Below are 27,074 nucleotides of genomic sequence, written 5' to 3' on the forward strand. Positions count from 1 at the left end.
ATAAAAAATAATGTAGATTTAGGTGTTTAGTTTAATTTTGCTAGATGCTGGGGGGTTCCTTGAGAGAATCACAAATCATAAGATTTACGACTCATCTGCTTTTAAAGTGAAGAGCCTGGAAACACTCTTTCGTGAGGATCCTACTTAGAAATTAAATTGGCGGCAGCGTTCTCCTCCTGGTTGGTAGCAGCGGTGTGCCGGAGCCGGTCTCGCGAGGCCGGCTGCACACACCGCTCCCCGGCGGGGCCAGCCTAGCCGTGCGGGGGCTCCATGTGCGCTTTCATCTGGACAGCTGTCAGAACGACATACACAAGAACTTGCAAAATATCTCTTAAAGGGAACGCCACTCTCACGATGAAGAATAAAGCACAGTTCTCCTCTGGAGACTCATTTCAGAACCTCAAGGAAAACAGAAAACAGACACCCAGCTTCTCTGGTGAGACTCGGGGACTTCTGGAGCCCCGCGCGACACGTGGACTGAGAACGGACGGAGGAACCGAGGAACAGCAGGTGACCTGACGGGACAGGGGTGCCCTCACAAGGTGCCGGAGGAGGCGGATGCCAGCCAGAAGCAAGCCAGGTGTCCTGCAGGGCCCTGCACTCGGGAGCTTACGGCGCCACCGGTGGCGGTGCCAGGCGTGTGTTCCGGTGGGGAGTGAGGTCTGGGCTGCAGGGGAGCCTCTTTGGACATCCTTGTGCAGCCCAGCTGGACCTCTGCTGTGAGATCACCGTGCAGGGCGAGGTGACTGCAGGAAACGGTACGTGGTCTGCAGCAGTCAGACCAGTTCTTCTGACGCCAGGAAGCCAGGTGGAGAGGAGAGTTGAAGTGGAGCGCAGACCTGAAAGCGGGGCTTGGTGACTGTCCGCACGGTCAGCGGGAGACCTCCCTGCTGCCACGGCCAGTCCTGCACCAGCACCCTTCCCCGCCCCAGCTGGCAGCACGGCCACCACCTCACCTGCGGGAGTGAAGTCTCTCTTTCGGAGAAACAGCTCAGATAAAAGATTTGTAGGTATAGGCATATGGAAGTCCCCACTAAAAAAGGTAGCTAGCTGTCTGTGGTGGTTAATTGTATGTGTTCACTTGGCTGGGCTACGTTACCCAGATATTTGTCAGACATCATTCTGGGTGTGTCTGTGAGGGAGTTTGGGTGATGTTTACGTTTAAACAGGTGGGCTTGTAGTAAAGCAGTTTGCTCTCCGCTTGTGGGTGGGCCTCATCCAGTCAGACGCCTCCCCCCTGAGCAAGAGGGAACTCCCCAGCGGGTGGCCGGCCGCCAGTTCCGTCCGCAGCATCGCATCAGCAAGGGTTGAAGCAAAGGTCTGCCCAGGCCTTCAGTAACCAGAGAAGCGGATTAATTCTAACTTTATGTGTTCCTCAGTATTCTGGGTAATTGATGCTTAACTGTATTAGCCACAGTGCAGAGGTTTAAAAAAAAAAGCTTATGGAAACATAAATTAAATGTTTTATTTTTGTTTGTTTAAAAGCCGGCAGCAAAAGTGGACCAAGAAACCTTGACAGAAATGGTGAAACCTAGTATTGACTATATGCGCCACAAAAGATTCCGATCTGGGAATTATCCGTCATCCCTAAGCAATGAGACAGACCGACTGGTGCACTGGTGTCACGGCGCCCCCGGTGTCATCCACATGCTCATGCAGGCGTACAAGGTCAGTGCTGCGGGGCGTGTCCTTAGCACCCGAGGTGCACAGACACGGTTTTCACCACCACGTTTTCAGTTTGGTTTTGGTAAGCACATTTTGCTTGCAAACTAAAAACATTTTAGAGTTAATATTTTTACTAGTAAACAGAAAGTCTTTTTATTTCACTGTTCATCACCACTGTAATTAGAGTTGTAAGTATATGTGTGTGTGTTTTAACAGGGATTATATTCATGTGTAAAAGAAAACCTAGATGACATAAGTATGAATATCCAATAAGGCAGGAGGCAGTATTATAACCAAAATGCTTTTTGTTTGACTTCACATCATTTGATTTCCTTGCTTGAACAAGCCTTTATCGCTAGATGATGATGCTGATGATTCAGGAGCTTTTAAATTTGAGTTTTAAATTATTATAAAGTTATTTACAAAAGATCGATGTGGCATTCAAATTTTTACACATGAGGTATTATTGGAAGTTAGGCAGTACCTTTACTGATGAATTGTAGTAGACTCTGTAGATCTATCTGGGCACAATATTAAGAATACTGTTGATTTCTCTCCTGGACTTAGAATTATCATGTAAGTTGAAAGCAAACAATTCTTCTTTTGCAATTTTATTTTTCTTTTAATGCATCTTTGTTTGTAACAGTTGATGTTGGAGATTGTTGCTTATATACCAAAGTATACAAATGTAACCACAATGATTGATTATTTGGCAAGGTCTCTTAGTTTTGCAGAAATAGACTTACTGGAGCAGAATTCATATGTCTACCTGAAAGTTACAGAAGAACTGGTCCCTGAATCAATTTTATTTTCCTTTTGTGATTAACTATAATATATTTAGAAAAATTGTGGGGAATTACCTTTCATGATTTAGGCTGATTTCTCAGAATTTTTTAGTCCTACAACAATAACACCAAAAATATTCACATAATATAAAAGTCAGGTACGAGCATTCAAGAAAATAACTCAGAAAGTTATGATGTTTGATGAGAGGAAAGCACAACGAAGTAGACTTTTTGGAGATCTGAAGAACTTAATGATTCATCTTCTTAACAGTACGTCAACTTTTTTTTTTTTTTTTTAATAGCTACTTTATTTATTTATTTATTTATTTATTTTTGGCTGTGTTGGGTCTTCGGTTCGTGCGAGGGCTTTCTCTAGTTGCGGCAAGCGGGGGCCACTCTTCATTGCGGTGCGGGGACCACTCTTCATCGCGGTGCGCGGGCCTTTCACTATCGCGGCCCCTCCCGTTGCGGGGCACAGGCTCCAGACGCGCAGGCTCAGTAGTTGTGGCTCACGGGCCCAGCTGCTCCGTGGCATGTGGGATCTTCCCAGACCAGGGCTCGAACCCGTGTCCCCTGCATTAGCAGGCAGATTCTCAACCACTGCGCCACCAGGGAAGCCCAACTTTTAAATTAGAACAGAATTCTGTTCAAATCACTGCCTCCCCTTTTCTCGAGCTTTAGAGGAAATGTAACTTCAGTGACATAGAGATAAGTTTGTAATATTACAAATATCCAACCATAGGATCTGAGCACAGTACCGACAGCACAAACAGGAATCCTTTGGTATTCAGAACAGATGTTTGACTGGTAAAAACTGAAAGCTTCTCTTTGTCAAACTCCTTTTCCCTTTTGCTTTAACGAGGATCAGCTATAGAGGTGGGCACTCCTGGTGGCTGGTAGTCTTGGCTTCTGGGGGTCTCCCCACTCCTGCTTTAGCAGCTGAGCTGTGGGCAGTAAGAAGTGGTCAGGAGCCAGGGCTTGCAGTGGGCCCTTGTCCTGGGCAGTTCCATTTCCATTAGCCCTGCTGACCGTGGCCACCATCTGCTTCCACCACTGCTGGTACCAAGGGAGCAAGCGCCGCACACCCCTGCCAGCGGCAGGGCCACCACATCTCAGCCCAGCTCTGCCTGCAGGGCTTCCGCTCCGGAGACCACTGGGTGCCCGTCCCCCCTCCCCCCCCACTGATTCCAAAACAGAAACTCCTCTTTTCTAGAAACATGGACAGTAAGATCCCATACTTAGTCACTAAAACTTAATTTTGTCCATGTACCTCAAAGTTCCCAAACGTGAGGAAGGGGAGGAATAGCGGAATCTTCTGGGGCAGAAGGCGTCAATGGTAGTTTGAAGAAGCATAGATAATGTAGTTTTACAGTTGGGGGTGAAAATATGTCTTCAGAGTATAAGTTAGTGGAGTATGAAATTTGTACTTGGCCAGGACAGGGGGTGGCACAAAGCTAGAGAGACACAGCTCTAGACTCTATTTTCTCTCAAGTTATTGTTAACTCAGATGAAGAGGGTCCTTGTCCGTTGAAGCCATCTCTCAAAATGAGGAAATGTTTAAATTTTGTGTAATAACAAGCTTTCAGCAGTTTCTCATGCTGGCACATAAAGTTGTAAGTTCTTCAGGAGCACTTAGGAAGGCATAAGGTGTTCAGGTATTTAAAAAAAAATTAATATCTTTCACAAATAAAACTATAATTTGAGTCCAGATTCACACTAAATTTGTTTTCCCTTCCTATAGATGCTAATCACATTTCACGTAGGGTGTACTCTTCTTGGTATGAACATGTATTATTCGCAGTTATGTAGTATTGTAGATGGTCTTGGAAAAAATGTCAAGATTTTTAACAGTATTTCTATGCTGTATTAGGAATTTTGTTACTTGCAAATGATTTCCTAACAATTACATTTGTGGACCTCATAGCTGGACTCCATTTTGATGAATAGTTACGATCAGTTCTTAATTATCTGACAGTAAATTACGGGTTACGGTAACAAATTCTACCACCTTCTAACCACACATTCAGGCCCTAGGGCATTAGCGGTTTGTGTGGACGCAGCCACTAATAAACAAATGCTAGGTCAAATAAAATTATATTTGGAAAAGTAAATGTGTTGCCCAGGAAAGCCAGGTAAGTCATACCAAAGTGATATCAAAGTAATCCTTTGATCCTGGGCTAAATGTGTGAAACAACCATACCTTCCCCTCCTGCACCCACAAGCCTGCTCTGAAATTCCCACAGTAGAACTGGGTTAGAATGCGTCCTGGTGGTCGACTCTTCACTGCCCATCAGAAAATGTTTTCATATGAATTATTTTCCAAAAGCTCATTTGTAAGTTGATTATTTCTGACATGGAATGTCTTTCTAGGTGGTGTATATCAGGATCACCTGGAGAGATTATGTTCAAACTATATTTTCTTTCCTTCTTCCTCAAGATTCTGGTACCTTCCTAATGTTAAGCATCATTTATAAACGTACCACAGTTTATGCCTTTGTTTTTCAGTTGTTTCTAGTTTTTTGCCATTGTGAATGAGCTATAGTGAACATTCTTGTACAGATCTTTTTGTAGACGTATGTTTGCATTTCTTTGGGGCTAATAACTAGGAGTAGACTTGCTTGATCAGAAGGTAGCTTTTTTAGTTTCCTAAGACACTGCCAGACCTTTTCTCAAGGGCTGTACCGGTTTACATCCCATCAGCATGTAAACAGAGTTCCAGTCGCTCCACATCTCTGCTAACACTTGGTGTTGGAAGTCATCTTGATTTTATTCTGGTGGGTATTTCATTGTGGCTTTAATTTGTGCCTTCCTGATGGTTAATGATGTCGAGCAATTTTGCATGTGCTCATGGGTTGTTTGTACAGTTGACCCTTGAACAACATGGGTTTGAACTGCGTGGGGCCACTTATACATGGATTTTTTTCAATGAGTACAGTACTGTGGTACCACACGGTATGCAGTGTGGTGAATAAGGGGATGCGGAACAGCATTCAGAGAGAGCCCACTGTAAAGTTACACAAGGGTTTTCAACGAGGTGGGGGCTGGCACCCCAACCCCCATGTTGTTCAAGGGTCAGCTGTGTATCTTTGTTGAGTGTCTGTTCATATCTTTTACCCACATTGTTTTATGTATTTATTGTTTGTTCTTTTATTATGGAGTCATAAAAATTCTTCATATGTTCTGGTTGTAAGTCCTTTGGTCAGATACGTTTTGGAAATGATTTCTCCCAGTCTGTAGTTGGCCTAATCATGTTCTCTATGACATCTTCTGATGAGTAGAGTTTTAAATTCTGGTAAAATCTGCCTTATCAGTGTGTTTTTTGTAATGGTAACTACTTTCCGTATCTTGTCTGAGAAATTTTACTTACTCCCAGGTTATACAGATAGTATTCTCCTACATGCTTCATGGATTTAGATTTTACATTTAGAACTGTCTCAGATTAAGTTTTGTATATTATGTGAAGTAAGGAGTGAAGTCCTTTTTTTTTAACCATAGGAGTATCTGATTGTTCCACATCATTTGATTTCCCCATTGATTGATTTGGTACCTGTAGAGGCACTAGTTCAAACGTCAAATGACCTAGTAAGTGTAGGTTTATTTCTGGGCTCTCTGTTCTGTTTCTTTGGCCTCCTTACCTGTCTCTGTGATACCGTGCCATTTGGATTACTTTAGCTTTACTCTAAGTTTTGACATCAGGTAATTTAAGACTTCAGCTTTGTTCTTCTTTTTCAAAATTGCTTTAAATATTCTAGATCCTTTGCATTCCCGAATAAGTTTTAGAAATCAGTTTGTCAGCAAAAGAGGCCTATTGGGATTATGACTGAGATTGCATTCAATCTGTAGAACAGTTTTGGTAGAATTGATACCAATATTGAGTGTTGTTATACACAAATATGGTATATCTCTCCACTTTTTACATTTTCTTTAATTTATGTCAACAGTGTTTTATAGTTTTTGATGTCTTTATATTTAAAGTCTGTGTCTTCATAGTTGGGAGTTGTCTAGCAATGCAGTCTAACAACCTCAGCCTTTTATTTGGAATGTTTAGTTCATATATAGTTAATGTAATTATTTATGTGGTTGGATTTAGCTCCGCCATTTTTCCATATGGTTTCTATTGGCTACATCTTGGAACTTTTTTTTCCTCCTCTGTTTTTTCTTTCTTGCCTTTTTAGGGAGGTAGGAGAGAGTAACTGAATATTTTCTGGAATTCCAGTTTAATTTCTCTGTTGACTCTTTTAACTATATCTATTTGTACATTTTTTTAGTGGTTGCTAAATATACATCTTTAACATTGCAATATACATCCTTAACTTTTCACAGTCTGCTTAGAATTGTACACTTCATATAAAATGTAAGAAAATAGTAAGTGCCTAGTTCTCTTGACAGCAGTTCTGTACATGTTTATAACATCTGTCAGATGTATCAACAAATGTTATAAACCCCAGTATAGTTTTATAAGTTTTGCTTTTTAAATAGTCCTGTGTATTTTAAAGAAATTAAGACAAGCAAAGAAGATGGTCTTTGATATTTATTTGTATATTTCCTCCTTTCAGTGCTCTTCATTCCTTCTTGAAGGTCCAGATTTCTATCAAGTATCATTTCCTTCAGCCCAGAGAACTTCCTTTAGCATTTCTTATAGTCCAGGTTTGGTGACAACACATTGATTATCACTTATCTTAAATATGTCTTTATTACACTTTCATTCTTTTTTTTTTTTTTTAAATGGAAAATAAAGGACAGTAGATTTTAGTTGTAGTGCATGCATTTGGATCCCAGCTCATTGCTAAACAGTCCCGTGCCTCCGGCCCTGCCTCGGGTGGTGAGTGCCATATGGACACCATGTTCCGCCTGGAGCCACCCACTTGAATGCCCCAGTCGGAACTCCTTTGGCCTGGCTTCCATTGATTCAGCAGATTACTTAGAGGATGATGCATCGTCAAAGAGATGATTCTGGCAAGGAGTGCATGTCCGGCACACAGCCTCTAGTTTGTAGATCGTTGTGGAATCTGTGGCAACGAGGATGCTGTATCTTCCTCTAATTTAAGAAAATTTCTTGCAGTTCTCTGTGATGATGATGTGTGGTCCTTGACATCCAAATGAACTGATACAATCTAACAGTAGAATTCCTACTGTTACATATTCCTGTGGCACTGGTGCAGTTTGTACCGAATTGCTTTATAGTTTTCAAGGTGAGCTTGACATTTTGGGATTACTGGTACATCTGCTTTACATACCAGGGAACTTTTCCTAATATAGGTGAAAGTTTTGGTTACTTCCTGGTTTTTCCTACAATGGTGATTTCCATGGGCAAAATCTGAAACAGTCCCTCAGGGGGTGGTGCCTCAATCTTCCTTCCACATCTTGTGGTGGTTTGTGAAGAATGCTATCCTCACTGTGAACATCTAGATCAATTCTGTGGACATTTCTTTATTATTCCAAAAACTGCAGAGAACAGGGGTTTTGTAATAACTGATCCAGAAATTCCCTTGCACTTTAGGATTGCCTAATCATAAGCAAAAGCAATGAGAGAGGTGAATATTGCCCTGTACTTAAGAAAACTCAATTCTGCTGCCCCATCAAATTGGCTACTAAGTCTAAATGGAAGATGTAAAAAAAATTGAAGTGGAAAATTGTGAAGGATTCCTTCTCTCCAAGACCTACAGTGGAAATGCCTCTTAGGAATTAGATTTTTAATTAACTACTAAAATACTGTAAGTTTAATCTCCTAATAAATTGAGTATTGTTATTGGAAGAGGTCTTGTAAATGCATCAGCTGAAACGTCACTTCTGCTTATGAGAATAAAAAAAAAATGTTAAGTAGTGTTATTAACTTCCTGTCGTGTTTGTTTCTTGGCAAGTCCAAACCCTCTTACCAATCCAGTTTCACTGAATATGAGCTCATTTTTCCTTTTTTGATATTTTCCTTAAAGGCTTTAATTTTAATAGTTGAAATCATCTTAAAGAAGATAAAGGAAATATTGGATAAAAAGATGAAAGAGTTAAAAACGCTTCATTTCCTTGGAGCAGACCTTGTTATTCACAATGTTTATGAAGAAATGATAAACACCATGGCAGTAAGACAGATAATGATTTGCATCCCAAAGGCTGTTGCATGTAGTCATGTATTAAGCCATAAAAGAAAAAAATCAACCCAGTTTTCCCTTGGAAAAGCTTAAGAGGCAGAGGGAGTAAGGTCAGAATCTTATAGCTCAATGGAAAATTACACCAGCTATTAAAAAATTCTGAATTCTACTTCATACCATGAAATCCACAACAGGGTTATTTATACAGAGGAGAGAGAGGAGTAAGGTCTCGGTGACCAGGTCTGAGGAAGGGACAGGGTGTGTTCTAGTCCACAGTGGTTCAGAAAAGTTAGGTTCACTCTGCGAAGGGTTAGATGTGGAACAGTGTGTGTTCTCAGGGCTGTGGTACCCCTGCCTCCTACTCTTCACTCTCATTTTATTTTTTTTATTGAAGTATAGTTGATTTACAGTGTTGTGTTGGTTTCAGGTGTACAGCAAAGTAATTCAGAGATATTATATATATCCTTTTTCAGATTCTTTTCCCTTACAGATTATTATAAGATATTGAGTGTGGTTCCCTGTGCTATACAGTAGGACCTTGTTGTTTATATATAGTAGTGTGTATGTATGTTAATCCTAACTCCTAATTTATCTCTCCCCCCTTTCCCCTTTGGTAACCATAAGTTTGTTTTCTATGTCTGTGAGTCTGTTTCTGTTTCATAGATAAGTTCATTTGTGCCATACTTTAGATTCCACATGTAAGTGATGTCATATGGTATTTGTCTTTCTCTGTCTGACTTACTTCACTTAGTGTGATAATCTCTAGGTCCATCCATGTCGCTGCAAGTGGCATTATTTTCTTATTTTTTTATGGCTGAGTAGTATTCCATTGTATATATGTACGACATCTTCTTTATCCATTCATCTGTCTGTGGACATTTAGGTTACTTCTGTGTCTTGGCTATTGTAAATTTCACCTTCATTCTTTGAAGATATTTTTGCTGAATATCTACGCTAACAGTTTTGGGTTTTTTTTCCTTTCAGTTCTTTAAAGATACTGCTCCACTGTCTTCTGGCCTTCACTATTTCTAGGATGTTAGTCATTCTTTATATTGTTCTCTTACAAGTAGTCTGTGTTTTCTCTGGAAGCTTTCGGGATTTCCTCTTACTTTTTGGTTTTCAATATTTTATCATGTACCCATGTGTATCTGTTTGTATTTATCCTGCTTGAGAGCCTTTAAGCTTCTTGAAAACTTGTATGTCTTCCACTACATTTGGTAAACGTTAGGCCTTTACTTTCCAACAGGTCTCTGAGGCTTTTGTTTTTAATTTCTTTTCTGTAATTCAGATTGTATAATTTCTGTTTATTTACCTTCATATTCACTAATGAGTTCTTCTCTATTAAGCCTTACTCAGTAAGTTTTTAATTTCATCTATTGGTGTTTTTTCTGTTCCTGAATATCTATTTCTTTTTATAGTGATGTTTCTCTGAGATTTCCAAACCATTCATTGATGATGTGTTTAGTTTCTTTTTCATCCTTAAAGATTGTTAATAACTGCCCCAAATGCTTGTCTCTGTTTTCAACATTTGGTCGTCTCAGCATCAGTTCATTTTCTAATGTGAGCAGACAGACTCAGAGAAGTTATGATGACTCACCCAAAGTTACTCGGTCAGTTATAGTGGAAGAGGGAGTCCAGCCATGGCTTCCGACTCCAGATCTCTTAACATCTTCCTCTGCATCGCGCTGTCTCTTCAAACTTTCTGTCATGACATTTCCCAGGGTAATTTACGATTTGAGAGAGGTAATGTGGATCAGTAAATAGATTTTCTGGCCAAGTTATAAGGCTACAATGTAGAGAAGATAAATCTGGGAGCTTCAGTGTTCATTAAATTTTCAAATGCCCCACTATTTATTTTTTTTTAAGGAATATTTATTTATTTGTTTGTTTATTTATTTATGGCTGCGTTGGGTCTTCGTTGCCCTGCGCGGGCTTTCTCTAGTTGAGGCGAGCGGGGGCTACTCTTTGTTGCGGTGCACGGGCTTCTCAATGCAGTGGCTTCTCTTGTTGCGGAGCACGGGCTCTAGAGCGCAGGCTCAGTAGTTGTGGCTCACGGGCTCAGTAGTTGTGGCTCGTGGGCTCAGTAGTTGTGGCTCATGGGCTCAGTAGTTGTGGCTCGCGGGCTCAGTAGTTGTGGCTCACGGGCTCTAGAGCGCAGGCTCAGTAGTTGTGGCGCACGGGCTTAGTTGCTCCGCGGCCTGTGGGATCTTCCCGGACCAGGGCTCGAACCCGTGTCCCCTGCGTTGGCAGGTGGATTCTTAACCACTGCGCCACCAGGGGAGCCCCTCAAATGTCCCACTGTTCAGAGTAGCTCCTCACGTGGAGCACGAGTGTGTGACGGTAGTGGGCGTGGTGGGCGTGCTGCGGGCACGCGCCGGGGAAGGAAGGTGACGCTCACTGTGTGGGGTGCCTCTAGCAGCTTCAGTCTCACCAGGGGGGCAGGGAGAACGGGAAGGAAATCCGCCTGGTTTCATGTACCACTGGGTGACCATCAGAAAGGAGCCAGTCAGGTTTTCTTTAGGACTGGCCTTACTTTCCGTGTGATTTTATGACATAGCCTCCAAAACAGTCTCCTTTCACCTGTCAGCTTTGACCTAATCTTTTTTAGGATGGGAAGAAGGTTCCTTTTATAATTCATTGTAAGAGGCTTAAGATGCAAATGAGAGGATGAAATATTGTGCTGGCATGATAACATAGAAAGGATGGTGGTTAATGACAGCTCAGAAGTAGCACTAACCGTGTGCCAGGCAGTGTTCTAAGAGCTTCTTGTATGTTATTTCTTTTTAATACAGCAAGCCGCTGAGATGAAGAAATGGTATCTTTTTGTAGTACATTAAGACCTAAGAGGTGACTTGTCCTCAGTCACATTTAAAAGGTGACAGAGCTGAGACGCACGCTCAGGGACCCCAGAGGCCGCGTCTCAGCTGCTGTTATGGCTGGGAGTCTTGCTCCTGGCCCTGGCGAGGCTCCGCACCAGGAGCGGCGACGGAAACGCGGATCTGCCTCTTCCCCCTCTGGCCGCGGCGGGCGCTGCCTCTTCCCCCTCTGGCCGCGGCGGGCGCTGGTCACAGTTCGGGCACCTTGGTTCTCCTGCACCTCAGAGCCGCCTCAGCGGGTGCCCAGGAGTCGCGCTCAGCACTCACAAGGAGGATCCCCTTTGCCGCCCCAAGGAGCTCTTCTCCAGTGACCTTTGGCCTCTGATCCGTGGTCCAAAACTCATTTGCACTAGAATGGAATGAGCTAAGCAGGGGAGACTGCTAATAACAGATTCAGAGGAGAGGACCGGGGAAAGAAAATAAATGAAATGTGAGGAGACAGAGAAGAGTGTCAGGGGGAATCTGGGGGGGGCGAAAGCGTCCTCACGCTGGCGCACTTGCCTCCGCCGAGCGCGTTTGTCCCTCCATACCCGTAAACCACTGCGTGGAGGTGATGCCGCCTGCCGCTGGGCTGAGGACGCTCTCTGCGGGTTTCCTTGTGACGGTGTATGACAGCTCGTCAGGTGCGTTGGATGTGTGGCTAACGAGGATGTGGAATGTTCCTGACCTGGATGACGGGACAGTGTGGGATCCTCGACTGCCCTCTGCACTAGTAGGAGTGTCACAGCTGCAGCCTGCAGGCCCCAGGAGGCACAGGTGGTTCATCTGTGACAGAGCATCTTACCAAGAAGGTCTGGTAGCCTTCCTGATAACCGTTGGAACTTTAGAACTGCTTTTGAAAAACCATGAACTCGAAGGCAGGCGAAGGGGGGAGAGGAGTGGCTTGGGCTGCACGGTGCCTGGTGCAGTACCGCTGCCGCTGGGCTTGGTTTACCCGTCATTTCAGGTTTCTGAACGTCGTGCAGTTTTCTAAACAGAAAGGGGAAATGTTTTGCTAACTCGTTGCATAAGACATCTGTTTAACACTGCTTTGTTTTTCATTGCCCAGGTTTTTAAGGAGGAGAAGTACTTGAAGGACGCCATGGAGTGCAGCGATGTGATTTGGCAGCGAGGTTTGCTGCGGAAGGGCTATGGGATCTGCCACGGGACCGCTGGGAACGGCTACTCTTTCCTTTCCCTTTACCACCTCACGCGGGATAAAAAGTACCTCTACCGCGCTTGCAAGGTAAGGACATCGCTATCCAAACCGCTTCTCAATCCTCCAGGGCACACACACAGCCCAAATACAGCTCTCTCCTCCTTCAGACATGTTTCTCCCATCTCTGCGGTTTCCTCTGCAGAGCCTTGTCCCTGGCGGCCGTGTGCCTTGGCCGTTCCATCTGTACAATGGGACTAAGGGGTGGAAATGCATTCTGGAGTTCCGTGACTTGTTAGGATGCCCTCCTGTGCATTTATTAGCTTCATGACTTTGGGGCGCCCCTTCTTCAAGCCTCAGTTTCCTCATCTGTAAAAATACTACCCGCCTCCTAAATTTGTTCCAGGAGGAATTAATTGAGGTAATGGGCAGGCCGTCGGTAGTTGTCCCTGCTTAAAATCCTCCAGTGGTTTCCCACTGCCCGTGAGCAGCACCCACAGCCCGGAAGTGGAGAGCCCCGTGCGCCTCGGCCCCTGCCTGCCTCTCCCCCGCCTTGCCGCACGCTCTCCACAGGGCACAGCGTTCCTGGGGCTTCCCCGAAATCTGCCTGGTGGAGGCGAGCTCTGAGGTCTGCCCGTGACAGAGCCCCTGGGGTGGTCACTGTGCGCTTCTGCTTGTCCCTGGTGTGCCGCACCCTAGACCACGAGCTGCGTCATCTTCCTAGTCAACGTCCCGACCCTACGCAGTGCCTGGGACGGTGCCGGCACCGAGGACAGGCTTAAGACGCATCGGATGTGCGAAAATGAACGCACAGAGCAAGACTCAGTAAACGTTTGCTGGTGTTTTTATTACTATGCACACGTCACAAAATAAAGTGACAGGAACACAGAAAAAAAGATTGGAAGAAAATGCGCCAAAATGTCCAATGACCCTTGATGGATGGCGGCATTCGGGTGGCTTATTCTGTGTATTTATTACTGTTCGGAAGCCTTTTCCCACACCAGATGGAGCAGAGCCCTCCGTCCTGGTGCCCCGCCCGAGTCCCGCACGCGGTCGTGGTGCCCACACTCAACAGAGGCCGCGCAGGGTATCGTGGGGATGCAGGGGGCGGGCGCCTGACCCGGGCGTCGGGGACACCACGTAGGCCGAGACCCAGAGCAGAGCTGGAGCTTGAGCGGGCGGTGGGAGGGGTGCCGCCAGCCGAGGAAGCTGGCGTGGTGAGTACCCTGGGGCCCGCAGCGTCCCCTTGGCCAGCGCAGAGCAGGGCAGGAGCTGGGGTCAGCCAGGCGAGGGGCAGTTCGGGTGCACGGCAGTCGCAGTAGCAGCTGGGTAAGAACATACGGGGACTGGGGAAGGCTTCGTGGGGGCTGAGGCACAGCTAGTTTTCTAAAGATGTGGAGCTTTTCAGGTGGGCCAGGAAGGGCGTGGGGAGGCGAAGTGCACCCCAGTAGGGGAAGAGCCCCTGCAGAGCATGGAGGCAGGCAGGGCACAGTGCAGCCTGACCCTGAGCGCTCAGCGCGGGAGGGTGCACGGGCAAGGGGTGAGGGCAGAGGGGCCGAGGCCAAAGAAAGCTAGTCCTTCCCCTTAGTCAGTAGATCTGAGCCTTGGTTACGCCTTAGAGTCACTGGGAGCTTTAAAAGAGTGCCTGGACCCCACCCTGGGCCTGGTTCTGCGGGAGCCCCGGCCCCCCGGTGCCAGCTCCTGGGTGGTTCTCATCTGCAAGCGGGGCTTCCCAAAGGTTTGTGATTCACGTTCAGGCTCCTCTCGGATTGCCGTGGCCACGGTGGAACGGATGAGGTAGAGGTAAACAATTTGTGTTTCTCCAAATTGTTGTTTAATAATTAATGCAAGAAATGTTGAGTTATAAACCAAGGGCATTGGCTCTGATACTAAAGAGGAGAGATTCAGAAACACTTAAGATACTGATGTAGCTGATTCACTTTGTTATAAAGTAGAAACTAACACACCATTGTAAAGCAAGTATACTCCAATAAAGATGTTAAAAAAATAAATTCCTCTTGATAGACACTAAAAAAAACCAGATATTGAGCTGAGCCCACAGAATTCAGTGGGTGTTTTTAATGTGGAGAAGACAGAAATGTATGAATGTCTCTCTGATCTCTGACTAAGGAAACCAGATAGATGGTGGTGCATCAAACAAGGTAGAAGAGTGAGCAGATTTGGAGGGTAGAAAGTTTTATTGTATATGTGCTGAATTTATGATTCTTTATATACATATGACAAAAAATAAGTTAGCTTAAATTTATTATAATGTTATAAAAATCCATTGAAGAGGTTTAAGAAGAAAGGGTGGGGGAGCTCAAAGGAAATTGCTGAAAAAGCTGAGGGATGAGTTTTCAAGATGAACAGGGTGGGCAGTGGGGAGCGGTGGGGGGAGGAGGAGGCGGGAGGGAGGGCTGCGTGCTCAGCAGAGGGGCTGGCGGTGAGCCCAGAGAGCAGAGCCAGGCGAGCGGTTCAGAGCCAGTGTTTTAATCTGGGCGGAGCGCCTGCAGGGGCAGGAGGCAGTGCTTAGAAAAGACCAGAGGTTGTTGGGTTGTGAGATCTCTTACTTCAGTCTTCCCAACAACCTTCCTAGGTAAATTCCCCCCTACAGAGGAGGAAACAGGCCGAGGCAGGTGACAGAGCTCGCCAGGTCTCACCTGCTCAGAACAGGTGGTGCCGAGTCCCTCCGAGCTCACACTCCTGGCCACTCTTGCCTGGGAGTCTGGTTTCTTTGATTCTTGGTGAATTCACTGCAGTGTCTTATGCATTCCATTTTCACCAAGTGAAATCCCCACTCTTAAAAAGAAATGTCTTTCTCCCTAGTTTGCAGAATGGTGCCTAGACTATGGAACACATGGCTGCCGCATTCCTGACAGACCCTATTCTCTCTTTGAAGGTAAGAGTGAGGGAGAACTCCAGGTTTAAGTATCTGGGTGTGTGCATTTGGTTCTCCTGACTCTGCACCATCACGGTTGATCTTAGTTAGTAATCGCTGCACAGCTGGTAAATACTGTGTGCAAAGTCGTTCATTGCTGAAAATTATATTGAGTCTCTTTACCTTGCCTGTTTTGTGCTCCTGTGAACTTCTTCCAAGTATTTTTAGATCTTTTGTGACGTGTATAGGCGTAGACTGTCTGCTGCTCAGTAATGGAAGAAAATAAGTTTACTCCTGTGCATTTCATCAGTAATATTGTGCATGTAGTATTGATGTATTCACAGCAAACTTGGCTAGTTACTTAAATGTATTTAATTAAGTCATGTAAAGAAGTATAAGTAATTAATATTAGTAATTTAAAAGTATTAGTAAATTCAAATATTAGTAGTTGGAAAAAATAATGAGAATATTGAAGACAGTTCTGAAAAACAAGAGCAATGAAAGAAACCAGCAAACGCATTGTGAGTCTGCTCCAGGCACACACAACGCATAGAATATAATTCAGGAAAACAAAACGGAAGTCCTACAGAGACTCAGATATTCTTTGTTGTGTGTGTGTGTGTGTGTGTGTGTGTGTGTGATGGTAATTTGGAACATAAGCCACAGAAACCAGAGGGCAAACGTTAAATGGTGTTAGGATAAATGGATGGTAACTTTTTAATTACTTTAGAGCCACCTTTTATAGTAATTCCAAAATAAATTTCATAAGGAATACATGAATACTTTTTAAAAAATCAAATGATAGATGGGTGTTGAATTTTGTCAGGTGCTTTTCTTGCATCAGGTGATAAGATCATGTGGTTTTTCTTCTTCAGGCCCCTAGCATTGTGGATCACATTGGTTGATTTTCAAATATTAAGCCAACCTTGCATCTCTGGAATACACCTTACTTGGCCATGGTGTACAATGCTTTTTATGTATTGCAGAATTATATTTGCTAATATGTTGTTGATGATTTTTGCGTCTATATTCATGAGGAATATTGGCCTGTAGTTTTCCTTTCTTATAATGTGTTTGTCTGGTTTTGCTATCTGGGTAATACTGGCCTAATAAACTGTATTGAGAAGTACCTTCTCTGTTTTCTGTAATAGATTGTATATTAATTGGTGGAGGAATTCTCATTTAAATGTTTGGTAGCATTCTTCAGCGAAAACTTCCTAGCCAAGAGATTTCTTTTTCGGGAGTTTTAAATTTACAAATTCTATTTGTTTAATAGGTTACAAGGCTGTTAAGTTATCTGGTTCATATTCAGTGAGTTTTAGTAGTTTGTATTTTCAAGATATTGCTCCAGTTCACCTGCGGGGTTAAATTTACGTGCATAAAGCTTTGGTAGTAGTCCTTCATTATCTTCTTGATGTCTGAATTGTCTGTAGTGCTATGCCGTGTTTTATTTCTGCTACTGATAATATTTTATTCATATAATAGATAAATGAGCAAAAGTTAGAGCATTTGTCATTATCCTTTGCTGAATAAGATCTTTTTAATATTCAAAGAAACCGTAACGAAAAAATGTTTCTCAGAATAAAAATTTTCGTCTTTTGTGTCATAAAAATGAGGTGTATTTGTATCAGATATAACACAGTTAATACCTGAACTCTAAGTGGAGTTCATGCAGGTTCATAAATTCAAGTTTATAATGGCAAATTCAAAGCCCCAGCGGGTGAAAATCTTTGAATGTAGCCTCCCGAGAGGCTGGAAGCTCTTGCATTCTTCTGGGCCCCTGTGCCTCACAAGTGCCTGGCAGGAGACACTAACTAGCTTCTCGTTGGCTGGGTGAGTGCCGGTGTGGAGGCCGCTAGGCTGGAAGGGCCCGCAGCGCCCAGGACCTTCGTGGAGGAGCTCCCTCCCGCCACGGGATCCTTCGGGTAGGCTGCTGAGTTACTGCAGTGATTGCCGGTGGGGATTTTGACCAAGCAAGTAAAGGTCGTTTTAAAATAACATTTTTGAAACCCAAAGTGCAACGTTCCGTTTGGAATAAAAACGTAAAGGCTCTGAGAGGAAGTTTATATGTTGGAATATCACAATAGCAGCGCCCTTAACTTTTTTGTTAGCACTTCTGTGAAATCATCTTAAAGTGTCAAGATACAAGATTAAAGCTCAGAAACCAATTTTTAAAATTAAGATAATGAAGAAAACTGGTATTACCTGCTGGGTGCTAATGGGAAGATTTCCTTTTTGTGTGTGTGAAGTTATTTTCAAAGTCCTCCCCACCTTTTCCCACATCCTTACAGCCCCAGTAAAGGCAGTGATCAGAGGTCACTTGGTTCTGGACCCCGCCGCGCACCCTTTCTCACGAAGGACCGCGTTTTGCGTTGCAGGTATGGCTGGCACTGTTCACTTCCTCTCCGACATCCTGGCCCCGGAGGCATCACGGTTTCCAGCATTTGAGCTCGGCTCTCCACAGACGGATACAGAGGTTCAAAAAGACTACTGAGAGATCCAGCTGGACCAGAAGCCACCGGGTTGCTTAGTGCCTGACACAGAACCAAGTGTGAATCCTGAAAGAGGGAGAAAAAGGAGAAGCAGACACCCTCCCAGACCCCCTGTGTCAGAGTGTGGTGACAGAGCATCCCATCCGCGTTCTGTAACAGTGTCCCCTCACTGGTGTAAAGTGTGAATTCCTCGTGTCCCGTTCTCTGTAGTGTGTGCATGTCTCTTGGCGTTTGCTGTCTGTAGGTGTACGTTGTTCTAAACGGAAGCCCTTCTCTGTCCATGAGCCCGAGCTGGCTGTGCATGAGGGCACGTGGCAGCCTCTTCTCTGTACATAATATTTAAAGTGGGGTGTTTTCTGTACTGACAAAGAGGAAATAGGCAGGTGGTGTCTCTCCTATGTAGCAGAAGATTCTCCGCAGCGATGTCCCAGTGGTAAGACTTTCCAGCATTTTCTGTGGGTACCTTTCAGATCAGCATGAGAGAAAGACCACTCCAGAAATGAAAAGAAATAGAACAGGTAGAGGGGTTTGCTGGAGTAGGGGGTGGTGAGCCTTTCCACCAGGTAGTCGAATGCTCCCTCTTCGTGTTTTGTGCTCACCTCAGTGTTTTTAAGAAGCCAAAGGGGGTGCATTGCAGCTCTGCTGGGGCTCCCTTTCTCAGGCTCTTTGTGTGAAGTTCCGGACCCTCCTCGCAATCCAAGGCAGCTCGTGCCCTGGGGAGTGGACTCATGACACCAGGGCCATTCAAGGGAACCGTTTTCGTGGCCACATTGTAAATCGTGTAGCAGTGACTGAGGGTTGGCAAGTCTAGATTCAGTGTATGTTATTAAAATAGGCTGCACCTCAGTTCTATCAACATTATAACTTAGTGTTGTAAGTACAGTGGATACAATTCCAGATGCGTAATAAGCAGAAAGATACTCATCTCTTCCCATGTCCCTCCAATTAAACTTATTCCAAAATTTGGTAAGTTATCAAAGTACAGATTTGGAATGAATTTAGTCCTTATTTTTGTCTACTATTTGGGTGATAAAAGTCTCACTTTTGATGAAATGTATTAAGCATAAAGTACTAGTCTGCATTTATGCATATGGAAAAGTCTTCTAACCAAGAAAATTACGATACTGTCTGTCTGACATTTTTTATTTTAAAACTGGGCATTAATTTGGCTTAGCGTACCCTCAATAATTTTACCCTGTAAATCTGTTTTTAGAAGAGTTTTGCTGTCATGGGATGAGTGGTCTAGGACTTTCTACAGACTTCTCATGAGCTAAGGCCAGATCATAAAGGACAAGATAGGTCTCTCTGATGGTCTGGTCCTTATCTACAAGGGATTGTCAAATGTTTATCAGCCCTCGTTTCCACTCCTTTCGTAAAGGTGAAAGGATGTCCATGTAGAAGACGGATTCCTTCACACGCGTGTAATTCTCTGCAGCTCCTAGGATGCTGCTGAGCCCTGGTGGTGGGGCTGCCCCCTGACACGTGCCCTTCGGTTTCTCAACGATGCCTCGTGAGTCTCAGTCACGGCTGTTCTTTTCAAGTCAGGCTGATGACTTCCACGGCTATAAATCCTCAGCGTTGTGGATTTGCTCATACGCGTCTCAGGCAGCCCGGTTCCCCGGGACCTGCCGGCGGGACGCGACTGAGCGGAGGGGCTGGTTGTCCCAAGAGCTCCCCTGGCGTCACAGGTCAGCCCAGCTGCACCGCGGCCACCTCAGCCAGAGCCCAGCAGCAGCCCCCGGGGCTTTGGCATAAAGTGTTACCTGAGCCGTCTCAGTTCTCAGGGGAGGCCAGTGGGGCTGCACAGGCTTCACCCCACTCAGCAAGAGGGGGCAGCTCGTGGAGGCCCTGGTCCTGGCCACGTGTCTCCTGACCGGAAGCAGTGAGGGTGACCCTTCGTGATACCTGGGCATCGCGCCACGTATGTTCGGCTTGTTTCTGACTCGCGCGCTGAGGGCAGATGGAGCGCTTGTGAGGTAAATGGAGGAGATTGTATTTGTAGGGTCTTTTTTAGAAGCCAGCTGGATTGACCCCTTCCCGCTTACCCGCCGGATGTCAACAGAGATGCAGTCTGTGACCCCACGTTAACCCGCCTCATGGGTCGCGACGCAGGCAGCTGCACGGTGCCGGGTCTGGCTCTCCGTCCCCGGAGGCAGCGGGGCAGAGGAGCCCCAGAGCTGGTTTAGTGGTTCTGATGAGTGCGGTTTCGGATCTCAGAGCATCTCACAGTGATTTCTTACGTTCGTTTGTGTATCCAAGATGTGTCTAAGTGTTTAAAATAATGTGTATGCACAATGCCATTTTAAAATATGAAAGAGAAAACGTTGATGTCCCCAGAAAGTGTGTGGGGTTCCCTGGTTTGGTACTTAGTAAAAACACGGTTTTGTTGTGACACTTGCGGGGTCTTCGTCTGTTCTCACCTCTGTGTGCCTTTGAGAGCGACGGTTAGAAGCCTCGGCCACCGTTCTGAAGATGGCCTTCCTCACGGAAAACGTGGCCATTGCTCATGTTATGGCGTCCCAGGTGCTTCACTAGAATGACGGCTTTCTCTCTTCATCCCAAGGGCCTCCGAGCCCTGGGCAGTACCAAGAGAAGCCTGTCTTGAGCTTGCCCGTGAGACAGGCCTTTACACTTACAGTCACCCTGCATGGCCACAGCGCGGCTGGGGTCACAGCGTGCACGGCGGTGGGCGCTCTTCTCATCACTGGCTTACAAATGAGAAAGCTGGTGGCCTTGCCCAGGGTCACAGCCGGAATGAGGGATGGTCAGGCTTCAGACCCGACAGTTCTTGCCAGTGGCCATACCTCTGACTTGTACTCAGTACCTCTTCCCCTACGTGCCCAGCACAGAAGGTGAGAAATTGAAACCCCGGAGAGGCCCTGTCATCTGTACCCCTGCCCTCCTGGGTCCCTTGAACCATTCAGTGCAATTCCATACTACTCTTAACTTCATAAGGCGGTCTCAACCGCTAGTACCTCATTTGCTGAATTCACAAAAGCAGGACCCAGGTGTGAGGTCCAGGTCCCCCAAACGTTTTTACAGACTGTCTTTACTCCTTCCCAGTCTCTTTGCTAAGCTTCAAGGGCCCTTTCCTTTCACGACTCAATTTTTCCACATCCTGTTTTCTGGAGGGGAGCCAGGTGTCCATTCCAACCTGACGGTCACCCCCAGTGCCTGTCAGCCTTCTGTCAAACTGGCCGGTGGCCCTGGAAGGCTGTGCTGCATCATCGCTTTTCCTGATCAGAGGGAGGCTGCAGGCTCCTTCAAGGCCCCTGCTCCCCGGAGTTAGGTCACTAGATGACTGAGGCTATAATGACATCCAGTCGGCCTCACAAGCTGCCACTGCCCCCACTTCCTTCTCCAGTTTGCTCAGGTCCCCCATCCAGCAGCTGCTTGTTGCACACCTGCAGCGTGCCAGGCCTTGTGCTCGGTGCTGAGAGTGATGTGCCGATCACTGTCCTCCTGCGGCTCACGCTGCCCTTGACGGATGCCCGCGGAGGGCAGCAGCCCCGTGCTCAGCCTCGGGGCAAGCCCTCCTCTGCCGGGACCTCGGACGGCTCCTCTGCAACGCGGGCGGGCAGCAAGCCTCCAGGCGTGCACTTCCTGGTAATGGCAGGCGGGCACCATGGAAAGTGTGACCAGTTGGGCCTTACAGCGCGGTGACCTCTGGCGTGAGGCTGGTCCCTGTCGTCAAGGAGCCTGTGGAGGGGACATCCGGAGCAGAGACGGGACCAACTCGTATGAACTTGGATAAGCAATTTCCTACAAAGGTTTTCTGTGTCATCAGGACCACCTTATTTGGTTAGTGGGAGAATTAAAATGGAATAACAAGTGGAGAAGGCATCTAGCATGTGCAAGTGCTCTGTGATGGGGGAGTTGAAGGTGTGCGTGTAGTGCTTTTGTGTGAAGAAACGGGCTCACTCTCCTGAGTCATGAAATGAAAACCCAGGTCTGCCAGCTCCAAAATCCCAAGCCACACCACCATCGCGTACCACTGCTCTGCCTGGCAGCCCCGAGCTTTTGGCCATCGTGGGCGTGGGTGTGTGTGTGCCCAGCCGCACCAAGGTCCTTCAAGGGGAAGAGTCTGCCACAGGGGCAAAGAGGAACCAAGCCACAATTTGAGGCTTACACAAAATCTAAAAGTTCAGAGAGGCTGGGTTCTCTGTCCTCTGGCCTGTTCTTTGTTTAATGCCCCTGGAGATCTTCCCGCTTCTGTACCAGGTAGATTCTTGTGGCTTTCATAAGATCATCATCAGATGCAGTGCTGGTCACATGTTAACAGGGACCTTACACCCTCCTTAAAGTATTGTTCATGAGAGAATAAAACATGTAGCAAGAAGCGTAATCCTATATCCACCCATAATCATATAAATGTCCCCCACGGTCCCAAAAACTGAGGAAGCCAGCTTTTCAAACCATTTTGTCACAGAGGCCATAGGGAAGTTATCCAGCGCTTTATGCTTGGCTGCTGGGAACGAAGAGGGGGGTAATGAACAGGATGGTCCTGCCCCCAGAGGCTCTCAAGTAGCAAAAAGGACCATGCTCCCTGCAGCGGAACTGAAAGTTCTGAGAACTTGCCTGCCTGAAGGGTGTCACTGTTCTGCTCTGACACTTGAATCATAGATTGTTTAGAGAATTCTGCACTGGAAGTCACTTTCCTCCTGAAATTTCAAGGCATCATACTGACTTCTAGCTTCCAGCGTTACCTCCGAGAACCTCAGAGCCACCGTGATTCTTGTTTCTTTTTTTTTTTTTTTTAATTTATTTATTTATTTATTTATGGCTGTGTTGGGTCTTCGTTTCTGTGCGAGGGCTTTCTCTAGTTGCGGCAAGTGGGGGCCACTCTTAATCGCGGTGCGTGGGCCTCTCACTATCGCGGCCTCTCTTGTTATGGAGCACAGGCTCCAGACACGCAGGCTCAGTAGTTGTGGCTCACGGGCCTAGTTGCTCTGCAGCATGTGGGATCTTCCCAGACCAGGGCTCGAACCCGTGTCCCCTGCATTAGCAGGCAGATTCTCAACCACTGCGCCACCAGGGAAGCCCTGATTCTTGTTTCTTTGTGCTCAGATCTTGTGTTTTGATGTGATCACTTTGCAGATTGTACAGTTTTTTCTCTGTCATGATAATGAGCCTAGTCCTGGGTTCTTTTTTTTTTTAACATCTTTATTGGAGTATAATTACTTTACAATGGTGTGTTAGTTTCTGCTTTATAACACAGTGAATCACCTATACATACACATACATCCCTGTATCTCCTCCCTCTTGCGTCTCCCTCCCACCCTCCCTATCCCACCCCTCCAGGTGGTCACAAAGCACCGAACTGATCTCCGTGTGCTATGCGGCTGCTTCCCACTAGCTATCTATTTTACATTTGGTAGTGTATATATGTCCATGCCACTCTCTCACTTCTTCCCAGCTGACCCTTCCCCCTCCCTGTGTCCTCAAGTCTGTTCTCTACATCTGCATCTTTATTCCTGTCCTGCCCCTAGGTTCTTCAGAACCATTTTTTTTGTTTTTTTTAGATTTCATATATATGTGTTAGCATATGGTATTTGTTTCTTTTTCTGACTTCACTCTGTATGACAGTCTCTAGGTCCATCCACCTCTCTACAAATAATTCAATTTTGTTTCTTTTTATGGCTAAGTAAGATTCCATGGTATATATGTGTCACATCTGCTTTATCCATTCATCTGTCGATGTAGTCCTGGGTTCTTGGTAGGCCCTTCCAATCTGGGAACTCATGTGTTTCAATTCTAGGAAATTTTCTTGACTTATTTCTTAATGTTTTTTTCCCCTCCACCTTTTTGCTTTACAAAAGATTTCAACTTTATTTTTGAATCCTTCCATTGTGTGTTTAGTTCCAGGAGTTTTTCTTGTTCTCAGGGTATCTTTTGTGTATATCCTCTTCATATTTCTTGTTGCAATATCTTATCTCTTTGAGGATGTTAATTTATTCAACACATAGTCATGAAGGGCTTATTCAATGCCACACATTATTCTAGGCACTTGGAATCCATCAGTGATCAAAACAGTCAAAAAGTCTTATCTTGTAGAGTTTGTGGTATAGCAGCGAGAGACAATAAGGCTAAATAGGCAAATTTTCTCCTATAAGGAGAAACTTTCTCCTATAAGGTAATAAATAATATGGAAAAAAAGATAGAATAAAACAAAATAAGAGGGACTGATGGTGGAGAGAACACAATTACTGTTTTAAACAGAATGGTCAGAGTAAGACTAGAGACAGTGACATTTGAGCCAAGACTTGAAGAAATTAAAGGAGTTGTCCAGATGAGTATCTGTGGAAAGAGCCCCTGACAGAGGCCATGCCCTGTTCAAGAGCGGAGTGAATGAGCAGGCGCGGGGAGGAGGGAGGAAGGCCCGGGCCTGGAAGGCCATTCAGAGGAGTTTGGCTTTTACTCTGGGTGAAGTACAGAGCCACTGGAGGGTTTGAGCAAAGGAAGGACATTATCTGATTTATGCGTCGAAGAGGACATCCTGAGAGAATGCCTGGTGGACGTAGGGAAACCAGAAGGCTGGTGCAGGAGAGAGATGATGTGGGCTTGGCGAGAATGGTCGGCCTCTAGCGGTGTCCTAGAGCCAGTAGGATTCCTGACGGCCAGTGCAGAGCACGAGAGAGCAGAGTTGGCCTTGGAAGGGGCGTCGCGAGCAGCTGAGATGTGGAAGAGGCCAGTCAGGGGGATCAGGGCATGTGGAGTCTGGGGTGACCGGGATGGCTGGAGTTTGGAAAGAAATCTGGGAGGGAACTGTCACTTTGGAGTCATTTGCATATTGATTATTTACAGCTATGAGCTGGGAGAGCTCACCCAGAAAGTGAGGGGAAAGGGAATAGGGAAGGAAGGAGCTGAGGCCGAGCCTTGGCCACGTAGCGCCAAGAATCGGGAGGTGTTTGCTCCAGCAAAGGAGGTTGAGAAGAAGCAGTCACTGGGTAGAGGTCTGTTTCCCTGGCGGCCAGTGAGGAGGTTGTACGTGTGCAGAGGAGTGACCGGCTGTTTCACGTGATCCTGGCAAGTGAGAGAAAGGCTAGGAGTTGGCCTTTCAAAAGAGAGGAAAGAAATGGGGCAAAAGAGAGGAAAGAAATGGGGCCATAGTTGGTAAGAGAAATAAGATCAAGAAAAAACTTTTTTTTTCAGAAAAATAACAGCATGTTTGTAAACCAATGTGATCCAATGGGAGCTTTTTCAAAAAATGTAGGGATTTCCCTGGTGGCTCAGTGGTTAAGAATCCGCCTGCCAATGCAGGGGACACAGGTTCAATCCCTGGTCCGGGAAGATCCCACACGCTGCAGAGTAACTAAGCCCGTGTGCTACAACTACTGAGCCTGCACTCTACAGCCCACGAGCCACAACTACTGAGCCCGCGTGCTGCAACTACTGAAACCTGTGTGCTCTAGGGCCTGTGCTCCGCAACAAGAGAAGCCACTGCAATGAGAAGCCCGCGCACCGCAACGAAGAGTAGCCCCCGCTCACCGCAACCAGAGAAAAGCCCGCGCGCAGCAATGAAGACCCAACACAGCCAAAAATAAATTTATTAAAAAATAAAATTGAATAAAAATAATAATGTGCTGCATAATCACAATACCAGTGTCACACCTGAGAAAACTAACAATGATTCTGTAATATTACGCTGCATCCAGGCCATGTCCGGTGCCCTGACGGACTCAGGAGTGCTTTAAGTCTATATTGTTGTTGTTTTCCATCGGGATCCAATCTAGGTTCCTGCTTTATATTTTGTTAATCTTTTCATTACCTAGGACACTCACCTGCTTTTTTGTTTTGTTTTTAACGACATCAACTTTCTGAAGACACCAGGACTGTTGTCTTATAAACCTCCCCCATGAGTTTGTCTGATTCTTTCCCCACAGAAACTTGTCCTGCCATCTCCCACTTCCTGTAACTTGGAGGTTAGGTTTGGACTCTGGAGCTACACTGTCCAATATGGTAACCACTAGCCACCGATGAGTATCTGTATGTAAATTAGTTTAATGAAGATTAACTTAAATTTTAAAATCCAGTTCCTGCATCTCCCTAGCCTCATTTTTTTGTTAAAACATCTTTATTGGACTATAATTGCTTTACAATGTTGTGTTAGTTTCTGCTTTATAACAAAGTGAATCAGCTATATGTATCCTAGCCTCATTTCAAGTGCCCAGTATCCACATTTAGCCCGTGGCTACTGTACTGGACAGTGTAAGAATTTCCATCATCATAAAAATTTCTGTCGGATAACACTGCTCCAGATGCTGTTATATCCTGGTTGGACATTTTTGGCAAGACTGTTTCTTAGGTGGTATTCTGTACTCTGTACTTCACATGCAGAGGCCTGGTTAGGAGTCCCAGGGTGCCCTGAGGGACTTGTAAACTGCACTAGGAATATCACACGCCCTCCACATCCTTCTCTGGTCGTCAGTCGGGATGCTACATCCTGTGATGGAAAGATTTTTAGGGAAAAGAAAATAAAATCAAAGAATTTTAGAGCTGAGAGGGAAGTTTAATATTATTTTATAAGCAGCTGAGGAAACTGAGGCCCATAGAGGTTCAAGACTTGCCCAAGGTCACTGATGCTAATTGGAAGCAGAGAATCACCTTCGACAAGCATCTTCTTACTCCTGGCCATTCATATATCAGAGGTGAAAATACCCTGTGGCAACTGAGATCACACTACTAAAAATAATCATAAAATACCTTTTATTGAGTATCAGCATTAGGTACTGTATTTAGTCCTTAAAAAAATTACTTCACGTGATTCTCACAACCACCCCACAAGGAAGGTTACTTACAGAAAATCTCTAACAGGAATTTATTTTTTCAGGGAATAAGAAACCTAGAATTGGTTCAACCCTATGAAAGCTGGTATCTCTGTGATCATCTTGGCCTTTCCATCATGGTCACAAGGTAGCTGCTGCAGCTCCAGATATCACATCAATGTTGAAAGCAGGGTGAACCTGCATGTGGCGGTGCCAGCAACTCCAGTCTCATTTATGACAAAAGTGAAGTCTTTCCCAGAGGCCCACAGTAGACTTCTGTAGTATCTATCATTGGCCAAGACTGTGCCCCTGTTGCAGAGAAGCTGTGTGGCTCTTCTGGCTTCTGTAGAAGAAATAGGGAAGGGAATGGGGGTTGGATTAAACCAAGCAAC

At 45.5% G+C, this 27,074-nt stretch overlaps 1 protein-coding gene across 2 annotated transcripts in view; it reads left to right on the forward strand.

Moving 5' to 3' along the window:
• Positions 1-20,311, forward strand: part of LANCL2 (LanC like glutathione S-transferase 2) — a 61,786-nt gene extending 41,475 nt beyond the window's left edge. Inside the window, exons 6-9 of one of the 2 annotated variants that reach the window (XM_082471565.1) lie at positions 1,486-1,668; positions 12,461-12,637; positions 15,374-15,446; positions 16,301-17,189. In XM_082471565.1, coding sequence (XP_082327691.1) covers positions 1,486-1,668; positions 12,461-12,637; positions 15,374-15,446; positions 16,301-16,308 — 441 coding nt within the window. In that variant the 3' untranslated portion in view covers positions 16,309-17,189. Of the gene's footprint in view, positions 1-1,485; positions 1,669-12,460; positions 12,638-15,373; positions 15,447-16,300; positions 17,190-17,803 lie in introns of those variants that run through there. The other variant, XM_082471564.1, reaches the window with a different exon arrangement.
• Positions 20,312-27,074: the final 6,763 nt, after the last annotated feature.

The sequence above is a fragment of the Balaenoptera physalus genome (genome assembly GCF_965194825.1).
Source record: "Balaenoptera physalus genome assembly, chromosome: 8".
Taxonomy (NCBI): Eukaryota; Metazoa; Chordata; class Mammalia; order Artiodactyla; family Balaenopteridae; genus Balaenoptera; species Balaenoptera physalus.